This window comes from Vespula vulgaris, chromosome 1, assembly GCF_905475345.1.
Source record: "Vespula vulgaris chromosome 1, iyVesVulg1.1, whole genome shotgun sequence".
NCBI classification, from domain to species: domain Eukaryota; kingdom Metazoa; phylum Arthropoda; class Insecta; order Hymenoptera; family Vespidae; genus Vespula; species Vespula vulgaris.
The window spans coordinates 18,250,812-18,276,136 of NC_066586.1; the positions used below are offsets into that span (position 1 = coordinate 18,250,812).

Genomic DNA, 25,325 nt, shown 5'->3' on the forward strand with positions numbered 1-25,325 from the left:
TTCGTCGTTTCTTTATATCGTTCGTTGTAAGAAAAATCGTCCGATGAGAATAAAAGTTCAAGGACATTGTCCAAAGAGAATATATTATCCTTTTCATATTCCAAAGTTTTGGTAGTGGTCGTGGGCGTACGTACGGTAGATTCAACGATCATAGTCCTGTTTTTTATTCTACTCGATTGTATATCCATAGTTGAATTTTTCCATTGGTTCGAATTGCTTTTTAACGTGTCGGAAATATTGAAGAAAGTGTTATTGTCCGTATGAGTAACAATATTCGGTACTCTGACCGGTTGATCGAGTTTGTAAACATTTGGAATGTTAGCTTCTGTAATTTTATAGATCAAAGAGCTCGGATATTTGTTATGCGGAGTATCGTTAAAGTTTTGTTCGTTTTTTGGTCGTTGTAGAGAAACATTGATTTCTTGTCCGTAATCGTAGGGTGGATGAATCAATGGTAATTTATCCATATAATCGAAATTAGAAGTATGCTTGTGAATATGTTGAGAAGATCCTGCTTGATTTCGTAATAGAGTAGCTGTCGTCATCGGAGTCGTTGGCCTAGGCGTTGTAATACCGTGCTCGACCAGATAAGGTATCATGTCTTCCATGAGAGAAGGCAAATCCGGAGCTGGTTCCGTTTTGATGACGTCGCGAAAGGGATCAGGAGATACGATGGGTTGTCGTTGAGAAGGAGCAGTCGAGTCTACACGATCCAGGACCACCGTTGGTGATTCTTCGGCATTCACTGTAAAGACGGATATTGCAGAGATATTTTTATTCTTTATTTTTGCAAGAAGAAGGAAAAAAAAGAAATAGAGAGAAAGAGAAAGAGAGAGAAAGAACTTCTTCATATCCATAAAAAAAAAGGAAAGGAAGGAAAAGAAAGAAAACAGATATCGCAGAGATATATTATATTCTTTATTTTCGTAAGAAGTAGAGAAAAAAAAAAGAAAAAAAAAAGAAAGAGGGTAAAAGAGAGAGAAAAAACTTGTTCGTACCCATAAAAAAGAAAAGAAAAGAAAAATTCATATTAAGATTTTCTTTCTTTTAACGACGTTGAAACTTGATCGAACACGATTTACTTACCGCACGTAATTTTTCCGCAACATCCCTCAGCTGTGTTAAGCCTCTGGCAACCAATCTTAAGCGGTGGACACTTTTCGCCAGAGCACACGACGTTCCCGTAATAGCACATGCAAATTATGCAAATACCGGTACTAGGTAGGATCTCACCGTGACGATACTCACGGCTTTCGAAGAGACAATTACTGGCCAAGTCTAAAGTTAAGCGGGCACGTATGATAACGCTTATCTTTATAAATTATTTTTTCTTTTTTTAATTGCTCTTAATAACCATAATGTTTCTGGAGCTTGTTCAGCAAAAAAATTCAGCAAAAGAAAAAAAATATATATATAAGTATATATAAACATATAAATATATATAAACATATATGTACATATATATATATATGTATGTATGTATGTATATATGTATAAATATAATATCGCATATAATTTATATAATCTTACCACCGTTTTTACGATGTGGTCCAGTAATCTGTGCCGGGACCACGGTCACACCTGTACCAATTTCCAAATTTAAATCCGTCGAATGATAAGAACTGTCAAAATACGGTGGTTCCCTTGGTACGAAGCCACCTGGAAATAAGTTTAACAATTTTCGGAATATTCTTCCCCTTTTTCCTCCACCTTTTCGAATGAAATATAACAGAAGAGAAATTTTCGTGTTAGAAGAATAGTATAGGGGAATGGGGGATCAATAAAATCTGAAGACAAATAATAAAAAGAAAAAAAAAGAAGAAGAAAGAAGAAATCTCAGCAAGAAAAGTTCTCGAGATTCTTGCGGATCGATAGTATTGTTACGGATCGGAAAAATATCCTTGTAAATCATCCAATAGAACGTCCACTTTGCAACTTTCTTCGTTAGCGAGCTCGTCTAATATCCTTTTTAAAAAGCGCGAAAAGCGATTTAAATTCTGACACGATCGTTCAAAAGAAAAATTACGATATCTTCAAAGCAAGCAACAAAGGACTTGATCCATTTCTTTCTCCTTGTTTTTGCTTTTAATTTTCTTCTCTCCCGTTGCCTTTCATTTAAATAAAAATCAAACATGATATATTGGTACGAATAATTACAGATAGAAAAACTATATCTATAATTATTCATATCAATGCTATTACCGCGAAACATCATCGATATATCGGTAATAGTAAGAAACTTTACTTTTCTCTTTTTCCAGCCCCTGTATATAGACTACAATTCATTAGACACGTACACGCGTATAAATTATTGCCTATCAATCAGGCACTCAAAATTATGGACAAAGTTATAGAGTGTTACCTATTTTCAGGGGTAGAGAGTCGAGGTAGTCGAAGAGGGGAAAAGTGGGTGGATTTATAATTATAACAATTATTAAATCATAATTAGCCTTCGTCGGCTAATTTAATTAATTTTGTAGATATTCAATTAATTAACTACACATATCACGGGATAGCCGTGAAATCAGTAGTTTAATAAAAATGTTGATCCTTTTGTCGATTATATATCATTATATTCAGAGAATTTAAATACATCTATCTCTCTCGAGCGCGATAGGCGATATCTCCAGAGGCAATTTACTTTAATTATGTCATATAACAGGCTGACGTGCGTACCTTCGGTCTCGATAGGAGGACTGAACCCGTTCTCCTGAGTGGCAATATCGTAAAAGCCAGACGTGTCGGTTGGCCGCAATTCAGGAGGCACGACTACCGAACCGGAAGGATATCCTGTGACGGCCGATGGAACGTCTTTGTCCTTCACCAAAGCATCCGCAGCAACGAACGGAATTATCCTACAAAAGAAATCGTTAATCCTTCTAACAAAAATCTTATGCTTTTTACTCTTTCCTCGAGATTTTCGTTTAAAATCTCTTCTCATCTGAAAAGAAAAAAAAAAGAAAAAAAAAGAAAAAGAACATCGTTCCAATTATTATATAAATAAATATATATATATATACACATATAGGATTGAAGTTTCCAATTCGAAAAGAATATTCATAGAAAAACATAAAAGTATTAAAAATAAAAACCCTTTCAACAAGGCCATTTAAGATCAGAAAATTCTATAGGTCGTCGACGTACGATGAGATTCTACAGGGTGGGACAAAAGTTTCTAAGTCATCTTACAAATTCGTTATCTCTTTCTCGAGACTTTCGAAGCTGATCGAGAAAAGGTATGACTGATTTTTAAAGATCATATCTTGGCCCAATCCCAAATGTATCTATTGTACGAAATGAATGAAGAGGGATGGAAAAAATTGTTGTTAATGGATGTAATTAACAAAAAAAAAAAGTTAAGAAAAAAGAAAAAAGAGATTAAAAAAAGAGAAAAACACGAAAAAAAGAAATCACACCTGACGTTCGGTAATGACGGAGGTAAAGTCGGTGCACTGTAATCGTACTCGCTATAGTCCTCGCCTTTCTCGCGATGAGTGATGTTCAGAATAGCCTCGACATCCGGCGGGATGGATCTAATTGGATTTATCGTGACACCCTGTATATGCCCTACCGAGACATTCGTCTTCACTGTCACGTTCACCGCGAGGATGTCATCCGGCATGAGTATAGTCGACGATGAACCGCTGACGGGTCCTTTATCGATATTTCCTGTCGTCTGAAATGGAAACGTTTGCACGTTCAATCAAAATGGCGTGTATTTAGGCTAGGGAGGGGATAGTAAAAATATATTACTACGTTAATCATTTACGAGACGAATTTTAGTAATATAAAAAAGGAAAGGAAAGAATCTTCCTTGTTTGATTTTATTTACATATGTTTATATTATATATATATATTTGTATTAGGTGTTTAAGTTGAAGCCTATTATGATATTATATATGATATTATTATGATATTATAATGATGAAAAGATATGATGAAAATAAATAGAATCCGAAATAGTAACCAGAATACATTTAATTATCTCTTAAAAGAATATTATAGCAAATATTTTCGTTCTATGTCGACTTAACATCAAAATTGTTAAACTTGTCTAATTATTGGCTGTCGGAAGTTATATCGACTTTTTAAATTTATTATTTTTATATATTGAAAATGAAACGTATACGTTGTAACCTAATAAGGAAATAAAATAAAATAAAGTCCATAATCAATACGTACACTTTCTTCATTTTCCAAAATGACGGTCGTAATTTCCAATTTAGTTGAAAGTTCATCGTTAATCTCGGTTGTACTTTCTCTCTCGTCTCTTCGATCGACTTTATCTTCACTTCTCGTCGAGTTTAAATCGTAATTTTTTGAGACGTTCGACGAAAAGTTGTCGATAGGTAACGTCGTGGATTCTAACATCGACGTCGTCATCTCTTCGGTTGATGGTAAATCGTTGGCTATAACGAACGAGGTTTCCGTAATAGCGTTGGTAGAATAGATCTTGGAAAACTCGGTGGTTCCATTAAGGTCTCTATTCAACGAAATCGAATCCGGTATCGTGCGTACCGTATTTGTGGTTATCTGTAAAAGAGAAGCTTTCATTTATTAACGAGTTCAATGGATTGATCTAATTTCATTAATTAACGAATTGATTTTATCAGAAATTATAATAATAGTAGTAATATAAAAGCTTAATAACTTATAATCATCTTTTTATAAATTAATATTTCATCTCAATGAAAATATATATATTATTATTATTATCAAATATGTTATATAAACTTATATAAATAAATAACAAATATATATATAATATTATATTTATATAATACATTGTATTATACAAACATTCACAGAGTCACACAGTATATATTTCGAATACCTCGTCGTTCGAAGTGGTTGATATACTTGGTTCGAAGATCGATTTCGTGTAGGGCACCGTCTCGATCAGGATCTCGTTGTCCATTATTTCGGTCGGGAAGGTCGAAGGCCAGGATGTCGAGTCGTCGGTAACAGAGGATTCACCGTCGACAGTGATCGTCCTACCATCGATCCTTTCGTCCACTACTCGATGACCTCGTCCTTCGACGGATGGAATCGTCGTACGGTCGATCACAGGCTGGACAATCGATCGTTCGTGGCTTATTGTCTTATGTCACGGACAAAGGCTGGATTTTCGAGTATTTTCTGCACGATATTTTTCGTTAATTACACGACGAGACTCGAAAGTAACTCGAAACAGACAGAGAGAAAGAGAGAGAGAGAGAGAGAAAGAGAAACAGTAAAAGTAAAAAAAAATTTCATCCTTTTTAACTATACAAAAGAGGAACGAAAAAAATAATAATAATAGTAATAATAATGATACTAATACTAATAATAATAATAATAATAATAATAATAATAATAATAATAATAATAATAATACAAAATTAAAAAAAAAAGGAACAAAAGATAAGCTGATTAATGGAACGTACGAAGAAATTGGTCTCCTTGCGAAACTTGGCATAGTCCTTGCTGATGAAAGCATAAGAAGCGTAGTTCTGGGTGGCCTTAACCTCGATGCTACCGCCTTGAACGTTTAATCTGTCAGTTTCTTATATCACTTCGGAGTAGAACACATAAATGGTAATCAGGCTTGTGAAAGGGCCAAAGATTCTTTTCAATACGTCCGGCCTAGATTGTGTTCACTCTCTTATTTTCTTTATATCTTTCAACGTTACATAAAACTGCGGACTTTTTATTTTCTTTTTACTCTTTTCTTTTTCTCAAATTATCTTGAAATCGTGGGAACGATCTTGAAATACTTTCTCGAACTTAAAAATATAAAACACGTACGTACATATATATATATAATGAAAGTACGATTGTGACGAGTAAAAAAAATTAAAATCGAAATTTATCGAATGAGAGAGAAAAAGGGAGAGATGGATTCATAATAATCGATCGACCCAAATAAATTTCTTTGTTAGATTGATTCGTACGGAAAGTTACAAGTTAATGAAATGAAATTAATTAACGAAGTCCCATTATTGTCCGAATACACAATCATGGCTGGAGTTTGTTAGAGCGATGGAGGAATGGAGGGATGGATGGATAGGGGGTTTAGGGGAGGTAGCAGGTGATATCGTTACAACCCTGACAATATACGTGCGTAATACTCACTGCAATTGTAGGTAGATGGACAACATTGTCCATCACGGACAATTGGGCTGCAACCTTGTAATGGTGGTGCACAAGCCAAAGGAACACACCTTACGGTGCCCATAGCACAAAAACAATTGTCACAAGGCGTCTTCCAATCGATTTCACGTACCATTTCACCTTCTCCATAATCACGATCTCCTACACGACATCCTAAAGCATCATTATACAATAGATTTATATTATAGATAACAATGTATTATTTTCTTTTTATTTTCCTTTCTATTTTTCATCTTTTTCTTTTTCTTTTTCTTTTTTTTTTCTTAGCAATCCTTATTTACATCACGATGCAATTTTAATATAAAAATAACTATATAATTTTCTATCTTATATCGAAACGATTTCATTAGGAACATTTAAACGTTATTTACACAAGAAGCTGACCCTTTGGTATCCACCACTCGGAACACGGTATTTGATGTTTAGGGAGTTAGGATTTAACGAGGAACTCCTTTGAATCGGTATTTACCAATTTAACGGTCGTAGTCTCGTTCGTCATGGCAAAGAGAAGATCCGACGCGACGACGATTCAGAGGGGTTGAAATCTAACGAATTTTCACGGTCCCGTTTGAGGTTGTTAAAGTATGCTTGAACGTGAACGTTGACGGACCAGAGAAATAGTTTCTATGGTTAAGGTTACGATTTTAACGTTTATTCGCGAGGGAAAGCTAGTGCTCGTGTTGATTCGTTCAAACGAAAATGATTGAAAAGTGACGGGGTGAATCCAGAGGTCGAGGGTTAGTGGTTGGTGGTCGATGGTGGTTGCCAGGGCCATCTCAAATCATACGGTGTAACGTCGATACCACCAAACCCTTTTCTCTTCTCTCAATCGTCACTTTGATTTTCCTTCTCTTAACTCTCTTTCTCTTTCTCTCTCTCTCTCTTTCTTTGTCTTTCTCTTTCTCTCTCTCTCTCTCTATTTCTCTTTCTGTGTCTCTCTTGTTCTTACACTCGTTAAATTATTCATTAACTTCGACGTAGATCTTCCATTTCCGAAGGAATCGGCGAACGATAGTGGGAACTTCGAAATACTCTTTACGTTTCCTATTTGCCTTGGAAAATGTTCGATCCACCATTATCTTTCTATCCTCTTTCCTTTCTAACCGTATCTCACGTTTGATGGTATCAACGATAAATTTACGAAAGGAATTCAAGATTTTAAGCGTTAGTTTTAAGCTCTGAAAAGTTTCTTCTATAAATTTCATACAATTTGATATTTTATTATATATACTCGATAATGCGATTTATTATAATTAAATAATTATATTTTATATCGTATTTATCTTATAAACGAATATCTAAATAATTTTTCCCGGAACGAACAAAACGAACGAATTAACGAACGAACGAACGTTCGTACATAATAAATATTAAATATAATTCATTAATTGATTACGTCGATAAATAATTTGAAAAAGAAAAAGAAAAAGAAACGAAATAATTTCTTTTTTTTTTCTTTTCTCAAACTTACCGTTACCAAAAAGCGGTGCGGACGTTGATGCTCGTGTATCTTTGTGAACAAAAAAAAATAAGGGAAGAAATTTATTTTTATTTATTTATTTTCTTTCTTTCTTTCTTTCTTTCTTTCCCGGAACCTCTTTACGAGATTAAAAGATGAATAAAAAATATAAATACTCACGTGTGCAATTGTATGCAACGGGACAACAAGAATGAGGGGTGTAAAGAGGAATGCATCCCGGTAGAGGCAACAAACATTTTGGTCGGATGCATCGCCTTGCACCGGAAATGCAATAACAATATTCGCATCTACGAGATCCCTTCATAGCCGAGCCCGGCCCGTACCTAACACCTTCGTGAAGACAACCTGTTTGTGGAAAAAATTAAAGAAAAAACAAAAAGAAAATTAATAATCAACCTCCTTCAAATAATAATTAATTATCAATCTTGTTTATCATAAATATCTGTTAATTAAGAACCTTCATCCAGCGATGTTTCCTCCTTTTCAGTATTGGCTCTGCGTAACGTGTTCTCCGTATCACCTGTACGATCACACATCGAGATAATCGAATATTAATTAAAAAATATACTTTTATAAAAAAGAATATCCTTTTTTTTTAATCACGACGATATTTTAGATTTTATATATAATTAATTCGATTCTAATTCCGATGTTGATATTGATTTTGTAACAATAATAAAAAGTCAATTTACTTTTTATTTTTTTTATATGCTTGTTTGATCATACATATAAAAAAAAAAAAGAAAAAAAGACAGAAAGAGAGAGAGAGAGTGAGAAAAAAAAAGGAAATTTAAAGGATAGAAATGATCATCGTACTAACGTGGTCCACCGCATATCAGTTCGGCACAGCAAACGTTTTCTTCGGGTTGGCGAATGTGACAACCAGAAGGCGGAGAATTTGGTAGACGTGGACAAACTCTTAGTCGACATCTGAGTGCACCTTCGATACATCGACATTGCAAGCAGGGCTCGGTAGTATTCACCATCGTATCCTCCTCATATCGACGACCATCGTATCTACACCCTGCGAACAATGTGTTTTCGAATCCCAACTTTTGACCATTATCAAAGAGCTATTCTCATAATTTTCTTTCTGTGTCTCTTCCTCTCCCTCTCTCTCTTTTTTTTTTATTCATTCATATATCTATAAATGGGAAAACTTTGCTGACTGGTCCAATGTATTCTCTATCGTTGAAAATTCTCTCCGAAAACAGCAATCGTGGTCGGATCGATCCGAGAATAGTTTCGACGGGCGCATAAAAAATGTATGAGTTAATTTATAAATTTTTATACGTAGAAAGAAAGAGAGAGAGAGATAGAGAGAGAAAGAGAGAGAAAGGGAGAGCTTGTCCAATATCATCGTACGGATCGATAATTTGCTTTGTAACAAATAACGACGAACAACAAGCTCGTTGATATCCCTCTTTCTCTCTCCCTCTCTCTCTCTCTCTCTCTCTCTCTCTCTCTTTCTCTCATTTTTTCTAAACGAAGAAGATAAACGTGAAAGACAAAAGAGGATAAGAAAAAGTGCATATTTAGCAATCGACCGAAATTGAATTGACGACGAATTCGATCCCTTCTGACAATAAAATAGAACGAAGGATTTAACTTGCTCCTATTTCTTTCTCTCCTTTTCTCTCTCTCTCTCTCTCTCTCTCTCTCTCTCTCTCTCTCTCTCTCTCTCTCTCTATCTATCTATCTATCTATCTATCCCTTTCTCTCTAGATAGTATCTAGAACATACATACTAGTATCTATTTAGTTCTTTCGAAAAGTCCCGCGACAAAATCGACCAATCGGCTTTTGAATCCTACCGATCTCTGTCTGTCTTTATTTCTTTCTTTATTTCTCTCTCTTTCTCTCTCTCTTATTCATCTATACATACATATATACATACGTACGTACGTACGTACACAGAGACACACGTTCAACATGCAGGACACACCATGGCTGCTGCTGGGACACTCCGATAAATCGGATTCCCCCAGATAAATCAGCGAGAGCGCAACGATAAATTCGCGACGGGTCGACGTATCGCGAGGAAATATCGCGTGATCGTCCTCAATTAATAACCGAACTCGACTGAATTTCTTTCTAGGAAAGAAGGAATCGGCTTTTGCTTTTTTATTATCTTTTTTTTTTGGTTATTTTAATTTTTTATTTCTTTTTTTTTCTAGTTGTTTCTTTTTTCAAATTTATTTAATCTTTCAATTATTCCCTTCCTTCTCTTCTCTTTTCTTTTCTTTTCTCTTCTTTTCTTCTTGTTTATCTTTTTTCATTCTTTTCTTTGTATTATTTCTTTTTTTCCTTCTTTTTCCCTTTTACCTTCTTTTTTTTTTCTTAAATTTCAATTGGAAAGTCGATACTCCTTCGATTTGAATCGACCGATATCGTCCTAGGTGCGAACCAACGAAATCTTCATTTTAGTACACAGATTAGAGATAGTATTATTATATTTTTCAATTTCAACGTCGAAAACCGATACTTCGTACGTTTGTAATATCGATTTTGTGCCATTTCGTTGAATGTAATACGATCGTTACAATACGTATATCGAGGGTATAGAATCGTCATCCTTTGAAAATATCTCCTACCAACATTTTTATAACGAATTTCATAATATTCCAGCAGCCAATCACAGTAATACTTAATTATATCGAAATCGAATTATTATTTCTCTTGAAAACATTTTATCGTCAAAATTTATATTATATATCTTTAATTATCTATAGAAGTAATGATATATATAATCTATGTAATTAATTATATATATCATGTATGATATATAATAAATAATCAGCTTTGATTTAAAAGTAATTTCTACTTTCATATTTTCATAGCTTATTTCATAATATTCAAATCAATCAAAAGTACTTAATAATCATTTCGAAATCGGATTATTTATTCCGCGTGAAAAACTTTATAGTCAAAATTAATATATCTTTAATTATCTATATAGTTAACAATATATAATAGTTAGTATCAAATACATGATAATATTAGAAACAGATACATAACATGAAAAATGTATAAATAACTTCTACCTATATTTTCATAATAAATTTCGTAATATTATAATCATTAAATCAAACTCAAGTACTTAATAATTCTCTTGATATCGAATTATTATTCCTGTTAAAAAACATTATCATACAAAGTATTACACACACACATATTAGAAAATCTCATTAAAATTTTGTATTTCTCGATCTTAACAATGAAACGACAGAATCGGAAATTCTCGTAGTATTCGAAGCCCTTGTCGGTAACTTAAAATAAACGTTTGGCACTGATAAATCGTTGTACGTCGAATCGACGATGACGCGTCCTTAATCAAGTGGAGGATAAAGAGAAGGAGAGAAAAAGAGAGAGAGAGAGAGAGAGAGAGAGATGTTCTAAGGATAACGGTACAACTTTTTGAGAGGGAGGAGGATACGCGTAGGATGAAACGATCGAAAAGGGCTGACCTTCGAAGGGCTCGACTTGCCAAAAGCAGCTGGCTCAGCTTTACAAGAACCGTTTTCTACTACCTCGTCTTTTTCAAAGTCGTCTTTTCAAAATAAGTAGATATCGTACTTTCTATGTATATATATATATATATATATATATATATATATATATATATATATATATATATAAGTGAAATCCGTTAAAAATTATTTTACAAAATTCGGAAGATCATCGAAAAGCAATTAATTATCTATTATTCTTTCTTAACAATTACACGATTTTTGTATAATTATTAAATAATATAATAGAAAATATATCGAAATAGATCTTACGATCTATCGATCAATCATAATTATCCTTCAATATTTTTGATTTTTAATTTATAATTCATAAATCATCGATACAGCTATCATCCTTTAGAAATAATTTTTTGTAATGTTATTAAATAATATTAGAAGAAATGAATCATCGAAATAAGTCTATGATCTATCGATCAATCATTATCGTTTCTCGATAACTACAATTTTCAAATGATAATATATAAATCGTCGGGACAAAAATTTCGATATAATTATAATTATTAAATATCATCGAAAATCGATCGAAATGGAACGACGATCTATCGATCAATGATAATCGTACATTGATATATTTGTTTTTTAATCGACCATCGTTAAATTTTTTTTTTACCAGATTTCTCAGAGACAATTTTCCAATCAATTTCTCATTACTATTTATTAACAAACTCTCGTTGTTATATTATAGACCGATCGGCAACATAAAACATTGATCGTTCGAAGCGATACCTCCACGGTTAACGAACCTCTCCCACGTTGAATAATCGCTCTTCGAGCAGAAATCACGGCTATTACCATAGTCGTGTCACTACGTAATGCCCGGCCATTTATCGCGAAATATTTTATAACGTCGACGGTGTCGAGATAAGCACGCGCTTTACCGTAATTAACATTCTACGAAATCTTTTCGTTTTCTAATCAAATATATTAGGCAAATATAAAAACCATACTGTTCGAGTACTCGATATACATATCTTTTTTCTTTCTGCTTTTTTTTTCACTTTTATTAATAACACATTGACGATACTCTGTGTGTGTGTGTGTGTATGTGTCTACAGTGCTATCCATTTAAATAAAGCCACCCGAATATCTCTTACAATTATGATTGAGACGCAGAAAAAGTATTTTTTATTAAATATGAATATTATCGAAGGATTATATAATTAAAAAAAAATATAATTAACGAACATATAGTTAAAAAAAAGAAATGATCTTGGAAAGGAAATATCCTTACCGTATATTGATCCTTTGATATAATTCATTTGAAGTAAAGAAATATATTTTACATTGTCACAATTCAAGCGGATATTTAAGTGGTCTTACTTAAATGGACTATTCTGTATATACCACTCAACAATTAACAACGAATGTTATTATTTTTTCTGTTTCTCCTCTAATTTCTTAAACGACGATATTATAATTTAATGCGATAAAAGTGAGTTAGGTCGACGCCACTGTTAAAAAAGAGGCCTTACGTGGAGGTTGCACGTTATATACGAAAGGCAATCACTTTCGAAGGTGTATATATGTACGTGCTATATAGTATAGAAGGCGAGCGGCGATGAATGGACCGGAACAGGTTCTGAATCTTATGCAATGATAAATGAGTGACCCGCGGCGTCGACTTCACCTGCACACCTGGCCAATGACTTGGAGGAGTCCGTGAAACGGCATAGCAGCAGAGAATTGAGATGATCGATGTTTATATGTATGCCTATGAGTATGTGTGTGTGTATATATGTGTGTGTATTAATATGTATTTACGTATGTGTATTAATATGTATTTATGTATGTGTATTAATGTGTATTGATGTGTCTCTGTGTGTGTGTGTGTGTATGTGCAAGTATACGATAGAGAGATAGAGAGAGACTCCTTTTCTCCTGAATGAATCATGGAACGAGGAAATACACGCCCACTTGCGCGTAACGTTAATTACCGATTCGATAATCGATAATTCCGAGAAAACTAGCTCCGTATATTTTCTCTAAGAGGGAAAATATATTTTCCCGTTCACTTTGATCATGATTTAACGAAGATCGAATGGCCGCCAAATAAAGCAGGACGATTTGATATTATTTATCCTATGACTATTTACATAAATTTCTTCAATTTTTAACTCTTCTTTTTGTTCAATTAATTAATTTATGTTTTGCATTTTCTTTTTTTTTTCTCTCTTTATTTTTTATATTTCATTTTTGCCATGAGCAATGCCCAATTTCCCAAAACAAAATTTAATGAAAATATATGATACATAATTTTTATATAAATTATATACATATATATTCGTATATTTTTCATTTATTTTTTACAGTATCAAAAAATATTATCATCAATTTTAATTTTACTTAACTCTCTCTCTCTCTCTCTCTCTCTCTCTCTCTCTCTCTCTCTCTCTCTCTCTCTCTCTCTCTCTCTCTCTCTCTCATTGTCTTATTATATACAAATGAAAATATTGTTAAGTGGATTAGCGTTTGCAAAGCTTATTAAAGCTGATCTCTAGAGAGAGATCTTTATTTATTATTATTACGTTTTTAAATAGTTGCATACGGAAAAGCATTTACGTGTGAATATATTTTTTTTTATAACATATATACATATATACATACATATTTATATAAATGGAAATATTGATTTAGATTTTTAATCAATCGCATTAAAATATCCCATATCTCGATATTAAAACATTCTTTCTCCAGCGGGAATCGCGTTTCTCCATTTTATTACTGTGAGAAGGAAAGAGAGAAAGAGAAAATGAGAAAAAAAAGAAAAAAGAAAAAAATAGGAATGATAAGAGTTACGTCAAAATAATTTACAGTTATGGCGAAGAACGAAGAAGGATCGAAAATGACACAAAGTTTTATTCTTCTCTCTCTCTCTTTCTCTCTCTCTCTCTCTCTCTCTCTCTCTCTCTCTGTGTCTCTCTCTCTCTCTCTCTCACTCATTCTCTTTTCCATTTTCTTGTTTTATTTTCATTTTTTTTTTTTTAGTTTTTTTACTTCATCCCTCCTTCTCCCTTTTATCTCTCTGTCCTTTTTATTTTTCTTTCCCCTCTTTTTTTTTATACCCATTTTCTGTTTTTACATTTTATTTCTCCTGGTATCTCGCGTATATAACAGGTTTCAAGTTTCACGGAAACACGTGGGTGTTCGTTGTTGTTTCGTTCCCTTATGACGAGAGAAAAAGGGAGAGAAAGAGAGAGAAAGACAACTTACTTTGCGTGTGTTAGATATAGAAAAATATAAATACAAGAATAGATATTACACAAATAATAGAAATAAAAAGAATCAAGAAAGAGAAAGAGAAAGAGAAAGAGAAAGAGAAATTATATAAAAAAGGTAAAAAATAAAAATGGTTTGAGAGAGAGAGAGAGAGAGAGAGAGAAAGTGACAAAGAGAAACAAAGACAGAGGCATAGAAAGAGAAAATAAAAAATTTTAAAAGAACATACAAAGTGAAAGAGAGAGCGACGAACAGGCAGACAGAGGAAAAGAAAAAGAGAGAGAGAGAAAGAGATAGACAGATAGAGAAAGAGAAAGAGAAAGAGAGAGAGAGAGGAATGGACGTTAATTTTAGCCATTCCTGTGTAACGGAGCGTCTAATAGTAGCTTTCATTCGGCTCTTTCCTCTTTCTTTCCCTCCGTCTGGCCTTCGACCTCTCTCTCTCTCTCCATTTCTCTCTATCTCTATCTCTTTATCTCTCTTTCTCTTTCTCTTCTCAGCCAGACGTTAAGTCGTAAGCTGAATTATTCATGCAACGAATAATTAGGCGTTTTATGCGCTCTCTGCATAGCCGAATGCATGCGCCGCTTTGGCCATGTTCTCGTACGTACATACGTAAGCTGCAAGGCTATACGAATCGCATTCACGACTTAATTCACATTGTCCCTTCTTAATGGGCGATCGTGTGCAAAGAGAGGAAGAAAGAGAGAGAAAGAGAGAGAGAGAGAGAGAAAGAGAGAGAGAGAATTTGCACGTCTTTTGTATCCTTTAAGTTTTAAAGGAGAATTCGATTTTAAACGTTCTTAATTATTCTACTTTTTTTATTCGTCCGATTTTTTTTATTTGTTTTTTTTTTTTCTTGTTTTCCTTTTCTCTTCTCTTTGTTTTTTGTCTTTCTAATCTGCTTCCGTCAATTGATCAAATATAAATGATTTTTTCTTTTTTCTTTTCTTTTTTTCTTTTTGTTTGTTTGTTTTCTTTAATCGATGATCTCGTTGCATTGATATTATCATATCTTCATTTTAATTTCACGTTTGTGACGACTTTTCTTTTTTTTTTTTTTATAAATTGTTGTTTAATATGATTTTTATTATTCCTCGTGAAGTTTAGATTTATTTTCTTTTTGTTAGATTAGAGAAGCTTGTAGGATGCAAATGCACGCGATATTGTTCTCGGATCATTTTTTACATTTCCCATTTTTTTTTTCTTTTTAATAAATTTCTTGCTAAACTTTTGCAATATAATTTTTGTATATAGATAAATCGTTTTAATAGAACGTTTTTTACGGTTCATTAAAAATTCTGTTACTTCGGATTAAGATTAAGCATAAGTTAAAGAGATTTTTAAGAAACGATAAAGAGAATAAATTACATAGATTAGAAAGATATGGTAAGGGTGGTTTAAATGTATCGGTGAGTTCTCGAAGGCGAGAGACCTCATGAATTAGTAGAATCGAAAGACGCTCGTAATTCGATGTTACTAAACGGCACTCACGAGACCTGAGTTACCTTCGAAATCTTCGGTAACGAACGATCGAAATTGTTTTACCAGTAGTAAAGCTACGCGATTTTCTTTTCTCTTCGCCGCGCTGTGCCGCCTTCTTTCTCTCCTTTTGTTTACTCCGTTCTTATTTTAATCCCACATTAACATGGGAATTACGTGAATAGACGTGACCGACCCAGAGGTGAAAAAGTTTGCTGAGAATTAAACGGAGCGTTCGAGAGAACGTTCGAGGAATTTCTGATGGGATACTTGTTTTACATAGAAGTGAAAAAAAAGAAAAAAAAAACAAGAAGTAAAAAAAGAAAAAATGAAAAAAAGAGAAAGAAAGACAAACAAAAAAAGAACAAACGCATTTATTTTGCCCGATCCACATATTTTCTTTTCAAACATAAATTTTCACATTTATTAAATCGTTTTTTTTATATATGAACAAAATGTAAGAATGTTTTCTACAATATGCATATAAGAAATTATTCGTTTTAAAAAGAAATAAAATTAGTTTCTAATCAAGAAAATAGAATTTTGTGAGAACATAAAAAGCATCTTGATTAATAATAAACAACATTATTAAATAACAACATTTAAATTTCCCTTGTTAAGATGTAACCAAAATGTAAGAAAAGTTTCTATGATACGTAACAAAATATTTGTTGGAAAATATTTGTTGAAAAAAGAATGAAATTAATTTCTTTCAAGAAAATAGAATTTTGTAAGAACATAGAAAACATCTTGGTCAATAATAAAGAAGATTATTAAGTAACACCGGTTGGACTTCCTTTGTTGAGAGAAATTGGGAGAAGCAACGAATGGCAAGGAGCAAGAGGATTGGCGAACTTGTGGCGCCCGCAACTGAGAAACTAGAATCACTTACAACCGTTACTGTCTACAGTAAATCGTATGCACGCTAGAAGGTGAACCCGGCGTGTAACATGCAAATGACTTTGTTCTTCGGAAGTTAACCGAGTGTTAATTCGGTATTCACGATGCGTTGCTCGGAGACACCTCGGTATGAAAGAGATACATTCTACAGGATGACATTAGGTCAACTATATCGTAGGATATCCTTTATATCCGATTTGTAAGATGATTCATATCATGAAATCATCGTTCGTATCGAAATTTTTATTCAACCCCAATTGAAATTTCAATTGAAATGTATGATATCTTAATCGTATTTTTATACAATTTTTCACTCTCTATTAAACCATTGAAACGAATTAAATCGTTTCTATTTATTCGATAGATATTTTTTATTAATTAATGGAGAATATGATGTGAAATAAATGGTCAGTATATATGAATATTTCAATCGGTATAAATAATTAAGTGTTAGCATCACTTGTATCTCGTACTGATATTTTATTATAAATATTGACCATTTATTCAAAATATTGATCCTATAAATAATCAGCCCGATTAAATTCCTTTGGCCATTATTATCTTCAATTTTCATTCATACATATAAATCCAAAGGATTAGTATAAATTCATGCATTGAGCAAAATTTTCAAAATCAAACTTTATCTGAATAGGAAGTAGGTTCCATTTAATTCATCAACTTAACATTATCCTACCATACCGTAAGTCGCGTTATATATTCCTTGCTAATCCGATAAAAACTTGAGGGTATCTATCAAATAAAATAAAATAAAATGAAATAAAATAAAAAATATATATTTGCATATATGTATAGACGACCGCAAAAGTTTCAGATTTATTCGATAACCACGAGTAAAAAATAAAGAAGACACAAAAAAAATAGAATATAAACGTTCACGAATATTTACCGGTTTGTTATCGCTTTCAATTTTATCTTTGATATCATCGTTTTACTGGTCACACGCACACGCACGCACACACACACACACACATACACACACATATCGCACGATGCCATTTTCGTAGCTAGAACTATTAATTTCCAACGTCGAGATACGACAAACGACTTCTTCAACGTACGTAGGAACCAGTAAGTACGTAGGTATGTGTGTCGCACTTAGTAAGCTAATTAACGCGCTTGAATCTTCCCTAGCAAAGGAGGAAGAGGAGGAGGAGGAGAAATTCTCGTTACATTTCCTCCTCCTAATAGATTTACTCTTCTGATCCTAATGCACCTGCTACTGTACGCTCCTACTGTTACCGAGATACCGCATACGTTCGCGGGATAGAATATTTCTTACTATGTTAGAACGTTAGACATTATCTTCTACCATAATATATAATCTCATAATTATCGCTTTGTTCTATCGAACAATATATTGTTCCACATCGTTAAATTGATAATCGATAAAAATTATCGAAGGAATCATAATTTAATGGAGAGGTAAATTCCATTCGGATAGTGTGGAAGAAAAAAGTAGCAAAAAGTAAGAAAAATTTATTATTATTTTCGATATAGCAACTTGATTTTTCTCTATTTCCAAATATCTACGAAATAACTCTTTCGATCTCGCATATCGGAATAGTTCAGGGCATTGTATGGATTTCTCCGAATTTCCGATATTCGTGATCGAAGACAAAAAGAAAATAAAAAAAGGAAAAAAAAACAGAGAAAAAAGTGAGAAAAGGAACAGAAACAAAGAACATAGCTAAGAAAGCAGCTCGAAAGGGGAACGAGAAAGGGTAGGAAAGGTAAAACAAAAAGAAAGAAAGAAAAAAGAAAAATAGAAAAAGAGGACAAAGCCAAGGAAGAAAAAGGGAGGATCAAGGGGAATATATCGATTCGATTTTTGCGTACAAAAGACGGTCCCGAAGGTGAGCTCCATCGAATAAGAGTCAAAAATCTTAGATTTCGTGCGAGTACTGCGACGAGTGAGAGCACAACGGTTATACTATAAAATAGATAGATAGATAGGTAGATAGATAGATAGATACATACATACATACATATATCACGAGGCAGATGTTGCTGCATAACTTCAATAAAACGAGACAGTTCCATATCGTCGAGTGGCCTCGAACGTAGAGATAGTCGAGAGTTGGCACGAAATTGCGCGAGGAGAACGAGGAGTTGGAAAGATCAAGAATACGTAGGTAAGTACGTGTATGTGTTTGTGTATATATGCGCGCGCGCGTGTGTACGTGCGTATATATGTGATGTGTACGTTCGTATGTGAATGTGCGAGAAAGAACGAAAGAAAGAGAGAAAAAGAGAGATACGGATCTTTTCCAAGATGGATGATATATAGAACCAGTCGGCTTGTACCATGCAAGATTCATTCGTTACGGCAAGCCAAACCGACACGGGGTAGAGAAAGAGAATCACTTAGAGGCGATCCACGAAGGGATCGACGATGAGCGGAGATCGAGATCGAATCGACTAAGAAAGAGAGAAAGATTGAGAGAGAGAGAGAGAGAGAGAGAGAGAGAGTCCAGATCGCGAGACACGAGAATGACACACCGGGAGGAGGTAATTGATGTAAGGGTGTAAAAAGTTGAAACGAGAATCCAGGAAGATCGGAGTTCTCTAGCTTTGCAATTTCTTTTTTTTGTCCATATTTTTGTTTGTTTGTTTTTATTTCCCATTGGCTTTATGCGATATAGGGTAAATAATGTAGTACACGATGATTGACCACGATCTTTTATTCATTTCAAGCGCGATTAACGATTTAGAATTCTTTTTTTCTTCCTTTTTTTTTCTTTCTTTTTTTTTCTTTTTTTTTCTTTTCTTTCTCATTTTCATCAAAGCATCGTCCGCGTTAAAGCATGGGATCGATTAAGTTTCTGATAAAAAGATATTATATTGTATTAATATTTGTAAATATATAATGTATAAATAAATTATTAAACATTAATATTAATTATCACGTATTGATCGTCGATTGCCACTCATCATCTCCTTTCGACGGGTTTTCTATCATTTTAACAATAGCGATGGATAATTCAAAAGAAATTTCAATCCGAATCAACCCTTTACATCGACGTGAATACAAAGCATGAATTTTTTATCGGAAAAAATATGCGGAATACCACGATAATAATAATAATAATAATAGTAGTAGTAGTAGTAGTAGTAGTAGTAGTAATAATAATAATAATAATAATGATAATAATAATAAAAATAATATTATTATTACATGGTGAAACGCTTGTCGAGTCCTATTCTTTTTTGCTTTGGTAAATTTTCTTTACGTTTATCCGCATCAGGAATCGTGTTTCATATTTTTCCTCTCATTAAACGTGCTTGTCCTTAACGTTAAGTACAAACATACATAGGACACATACATATACATATATGTACATAGCACGTAAGCCAACCTATTTTACGAAGTACTAACGAAGTGCAAACACAAGAGGGACCTTTTTTCTATTAAATATCATACGCACGATGGCTCACGACGATACGCAAATAACGCATTAACGGTACAACCATATACGAATAACACGAATTTCAAATAACACATATCACGAAGATATTTATTTTTTTCTATTATTTCTTTTCTTTTTTATTTATTTTTTTATTTCTTCTTCTATTTTTTTTTCCTTTCGCTCTTTCGTATCCTTCTTTTCTGTTTCGATTTGTCTTTTGACGAATCAATTTTAATACATATAGATACAAGTATCATAGAATCATTGGAGACCGAGATCAAGAAGAAGAAAGAGAGAGAGAGAGAAAGAGAAGAAAAAGAAAGAAAAAAGAAAACATTGGATCGATCGATCGATCAAACGACTATGACAGTGTCCTTGTCACTAATCCATACGATACGAGAGAAGGATTTCACAAATGAATGAACGAGCTAGCTGTCATCCAAATGAAAGGAACATTAATCACTCGAACATTTATTTCCGAGTCTTTCGATCTATCGATCGATCGAACAAGATAGGATCGAATCGAATCGAATCGAATCGAATCGAATCGAATCGAATCGAATCAAATCTAATCGAATCGGAACAAAAGAAAAATTCAAGTAAATAGAATTTAAATTTAACCACGGTTAGATCTAAACTAATCACGAATATCACTAACCTGGCTTTAGTTGTCGAAACTTAGATTGTTCACTGGAGTAAACGTGTTGCGGTAGAATAAAGGCGATCAGGACCAAATTGATCCCAGTGATCAGTTTCAATGTCATCCTATCAAATCGGTTGTAGGTCCAGCGTGAGGCTTCTTCCGTGGTACCTTCACCCAGTCTGAGATACTACGAGAAGATCCCTTGAAGATCTTTCTCGTGACTACCCTTCCTCGCTACGGTGAATCGAACTTGATCCCGGAACCCGGCGCCGGGTAATCTTCTTCTTCTTCTTCTAGTGACGAGTTAAGAAAAGGAAGAGAAGGAAGAAGAAGAGGAAGAATAAGAAGAAAAAGAAAAAGAAGGAGAAGGAGAAGGAGGAGAGGAGGAGGAGGAGGAGGAGGAGGAGGAGGAGGAAGAAGAAGAAGAAGAAGAAGAAGAAAGGGAGAAGAAGAAGAAGAAGAAGAAAAGGAGCGACCTCGGGCTAAGGTCACTCGTTGGTCCCACGCGTGACCACCCACTTCGTGTCGACTCGGCGAGGACTCGACTCAAACCACCGACAAGTTTGAAGATCCTCCGAGAATGAACGAGGAAGAAAGAAAGAAAGAAAGAAAGAAAGAAAAAGTAAGAAAGGGAGAGAGAGAGAGAGAGAGAGAGAAAGAGAGGGAGGGAAAGAGAGAGAGTTAGTGAGCGAGGAATTGAGAGAGAGAGAGAAAGAGAGAAAGGGAGAGGGAAAGAGTCGGATAGTGGAAAGTCACGATCTCCTGTGAGTGGGCCGCTCTCGAGATGAAGAGAAAGAGAGAGAGAGAGAGAGAGAGAGAGAGAGAGAGATGGAAGATGAGAGAAGAGAGAAATGAGCGAACGAGGATGAACTGACAGACGTGCGGGCGTACGCACGAGTCAATGAAGTGAGTGGTACTCACCCGTAGGAGGCTCAGCCCTCACCTTACCCAACTCAGTACTCCTCCTTCTCTTCTTCTTCTTCTTCTTCTTCTTCTTCTTCTTCTTCTTCTCTTCTTCTTCTTTTACTCCTCCTCCTCTTCTTCATCTCTTTCTCTCTCCGATCCTCTCCTTTTTAACCTTTCTTTCCCTTTTCTTTTTTCTTTTTATCCTTCTTATCCTTTCTCTCTCTCTCTTTCTCTTTCTCTCTCTCTCTTTTTCTTATTCTTTTCTCTCTCTCTCTCTTTTTTTAGGAATAAAGAACTCATGCCCTTCCTGCTTCTCATCGAACTGTTTCTTCCCTCTACTCCTACTCTTCTTCTTCTTCTTCCTCTTCTTTTTCCTCTTCGTTTCCGCCTTCTTCTTCTACTTCTTACCCCTTCCCTTTTTTCTCCTACCACCGTTCACTTATTGATACGTTAGCAGCACTCTTAACGGCAGTCTAACCGATCAACTTCGAAGATCTTTCAAAGATCTTTCGAAGAGCCGGAATTTCAGCAAGAGATCTCTCAAGGATCCACTCGAACCTTCCAATCGATTCTTACCTTCGATTTGATCTCTCTCTCTCTCTCTCTCTCTCTCTCTCTCTCTCTCTCTCTCTCTCTCTCTCTCTCTCTCTTTCTCTCAACTCTGTAGTATTTTCTTTACTTTTAGTTTTTCAATAAAAGAGATAGTTTCTTTGCTTGCATTCCTTTATCTATCTTTCTCTCTTTCTTTCTTTTTTGGACTTTTAATTGTTTCTCTTGACCTCTATTTAACAAAAGAGTTTTTTGGACGAATAACAAACGATATTTTTTTCCTTTTATTTAAACATACACATATATACATATAAATAGCTATATATACCGATAATATATATGTGAAATTATCTGACATCGTCAAGTTATTTTCTTAACGTTGAATAAGTTTACTTCATAATCGTTAATCCCGAAGGTACACCTAAATTGACTTTTTCTCTTCTTTACTACGCACGAGAAAATGCATAAAGACAGTATATAAAGGCGTAAAAAAAAAAAAATAACGATAAAAGAAAGAAGGAGAGAAATTAAAGGAGTGAATTTTCCGCGTCGAAGAATATTTTTCTTTTCTCTTTTTTTTTTTCCTACTCCCCATCCCTGTCTCTTTATTTTTTTTTTTTTTTTGTTAACACGACCGTCTAACAACAAAATAAAAGATGATATACATCAGATCGTACGTCGTTCTTCTTAAGCGTGGTTTAATTTTTTTTCTTTTCTACTTTTTTATTTTTTCTCAATAGTCCGAGCAGAGAGTTTGACAGCAATACGGTTGCAGGCAAGTATATTATGTCAGAAGTCGACGCGTTATTTGAAGAACGAATAGAGAATACATCGCGAAGTTAAACTAGACATGCATAAGAAGAAAACACAAGAAGAAGATGCTCATGAGAAATGTGACGTAGTCGGTGATGCAAGAGATGACCAATAGAGAAAGGGAGAAAGAATGAAAGAGAGAAAGACGGAGAGACGAAAAGCGTGCCGTGGACAAGTCTATCCATCTTGCTTGGCTGACAAATCTGGGGAAGTGGAGTCTTCGGTACACAGATCCTCTCTTGGGGTTCGTTAACAAGAAATTCTACGGACTCACCTGTGACTCTTTATCGTAGGAATGTCTACGAACTAACGATGAGTACGATCAAATTTCACCTAAAACTTCGACCTTATAGAATTAGAACTTTTTTTTTACAACAGAGAAAAAGAGATGGAGAAAAAGAAAGAGAGAAAGATAGATAGATAGAGAAAGAGAAAGAGAGAGAAAGAGAAAGGGAAAAACAGAGAGATAATTTAACGAAACGAAAGGATCCGTGAGCATCGAATCGAAGTTACTTCGCGAGACAGTGACTAATGATGGTCATTATCAGAGAAACGCATCCAGTTCTCTCTTTCCTTCTCTCTCTCTCTCTCTCTCTCTCTCTCTCTCTCTCTCTCTCTCTTTCTTTCATTCTTCCTCTTTCTCTCGTTATCGTCGTTCTGGGAAAACGTTAACGCTTAAAGAATAATGCAGACCGAGTAGAGAAGTCTGCTGCTACTAGTGTGGTACTAGGGTAGTAAGACGAAAGAAAAGAAAGAGAGAGAGAGAGAGGAAGAGAATGAGTGAGTGAGAGAGTGAGAAATAGTTGAATCGAAGTTGAACACTCTCGCAAACTTGCAGTCGGACGCCTCTGAATCTACGTCGAATAACAGCACCACCAAACCGAGAAAACTTTTCTACAAATATATATGTATTTATATATACATATATATACATATATATATATATGGTTGTATGTATGTATCTATATATATATCTACTAAGTGAATATATATAAGTATATATATATACCTAACTAAACTTTACTACTAACACGATTACACTTTTACATTGGTCTACTATTCACGCTTCGACTTAAAACGTTTTAAATCTTCCCCTTGTTCACAAATAGAAACAAACACATCTTCGAATTCAAAGAATTCGTTTAATCAAGACTATATTGGCCGTAATTTCAGAATACTTATTAACTCAATATATATATATCTACTTACATACATACATACATTCGTACATACATACATACATATATAGATAGATATGTACCTCGAATCTCTAAAGTATTTTGATTACGATAAAAGCAAGAAGGAAAGAATGCAACGAGTGCAACCTGCATTTCAATTGAGAAAAAGCTTTTTCATTCATTATTTAAGATGGATTATCTCCCCATCAGCATGCACCACGTTCGTCAACTACGAACCAGTTGAAGCTTTCTTTCTTTTTCTCTTTTTCTTTCTTCTTTTTTTCTTTCTTTCTTTTCTTTTTTTTTTAAATTCGACTCCAACTCCAATTCCAACAGATTCAGAACTTCTTCACGACATTCTAATTCGTCGGTATTAATATATCTTTTGACGTTTGCCCTTTGCACGGGAATAATACCATTGAAAATCGGCTTTAGCGATTGGAAAACTCGTGAAATCATCGAAAGTACTAACTCCAAATATTCGACGATAGGTATTTGAAATGAAATTTCAACGAGTGCTGAGTAATTCCTCAAAGGCAATGCATTTGGAGATTTTCGAATTGGAATCGGGGGAAGAGAAAGAAAAAAAAAAGAAAGAAAAAATAAAATATAACAAACAAACAAACAAACAAATAAACAAACAAACAAAACAAAAATGAAAGGAGCACTTTTCGACGTCGAACGAATCGACGGGATTTACTTTTTCGATTTTCATTATTTCCGCGGAATGGTATACGAGCCCTCGAGTTATTGACGTGTTATAAAGCAAATGCATGAGAAAGTGTTTCTCAATGTAACGTAAAATATATGTGTACAGACACACACACACACACACACATATATGCATACAGAAGGTGTCTCATTTTAAACAGTATCGCCAAATGTTTTCGATCGTATTGATTTCATAAACAAATGTTTCAAATAAAACTTTTTAGATTTCGAAAAGGCTAATGTAATATGTATCGCAGCAATTTCATGGAGGAAAACGCTTTTTGTCAATGTACGAAAGTCATAACAATATTTTTACATGAAAACCAATATTTTGTGC

General features: G+C 34.0%; 1 protein-coding gene across 1 annotated transcript in view; it reads right to left on the reverse strand.

Annotated features, from left to right (window-relative positions):
• Positions 1-25,325, reverse strand: part of LOC127062071 (uncharacterized) — a 29,890-nt gene that overhangs the window by 605 nt on the left and 3,960 nt on the right. Inside the window, exons 2-15 of the mRNA XM_050989681.1 lie at positions 20,847-21,124; positions 8,454-8,657; positions 8,091-8,153; positions 7,793-7,978; positions 7,625-7,663; positions 6,115-6,306; positions 5,427-5,521; positions 4,835-5,071; positions 4,183-4,533; positions 3,417-3,676; positions 2,677-2,855; positions 1,531-1,659; positions 1,087-1,278; positions 1-745 (exon numbers count right to left, since the gene is read on the reverse strand). The exon at positions 1-745 is cut by the window's left edge and continues 605 nt beyond it. Coding sequence (XP_050845638.1) covers positions 1-745; positions 1,087-1,278; positions 1,531-1,659; positions 2,677-2,855; positions 3,417-3,676; positions 4,183-4,533; positions 4,835-5,071; positions 5,427-5,521; positions 6,115-6,306; positions 7,625-7,663; positions 7,793-7,978; positions 8,091-8,153; positions 8,454-8,657; positions 20,847-20,952 — 2,978 coding nt within the window. The 5' untranslated portion in view covers positions 20,953-21,124. The remainder of the gene's footprint in view (positions 746-1,086; positions 1,279-1,530; positions 1,660-2,676; positions 2,856-3,416; positions 3,677-4,182; positions 4,534-4,834; positions 5,072-5,426; positions 5,522-6,114; positions 6,307-7,624; positions 7,664-7,792; positions 7,979-8,090; positions 8,154-8,453; positions 8,658-20,846; positions 21,125-25,325) is intronic.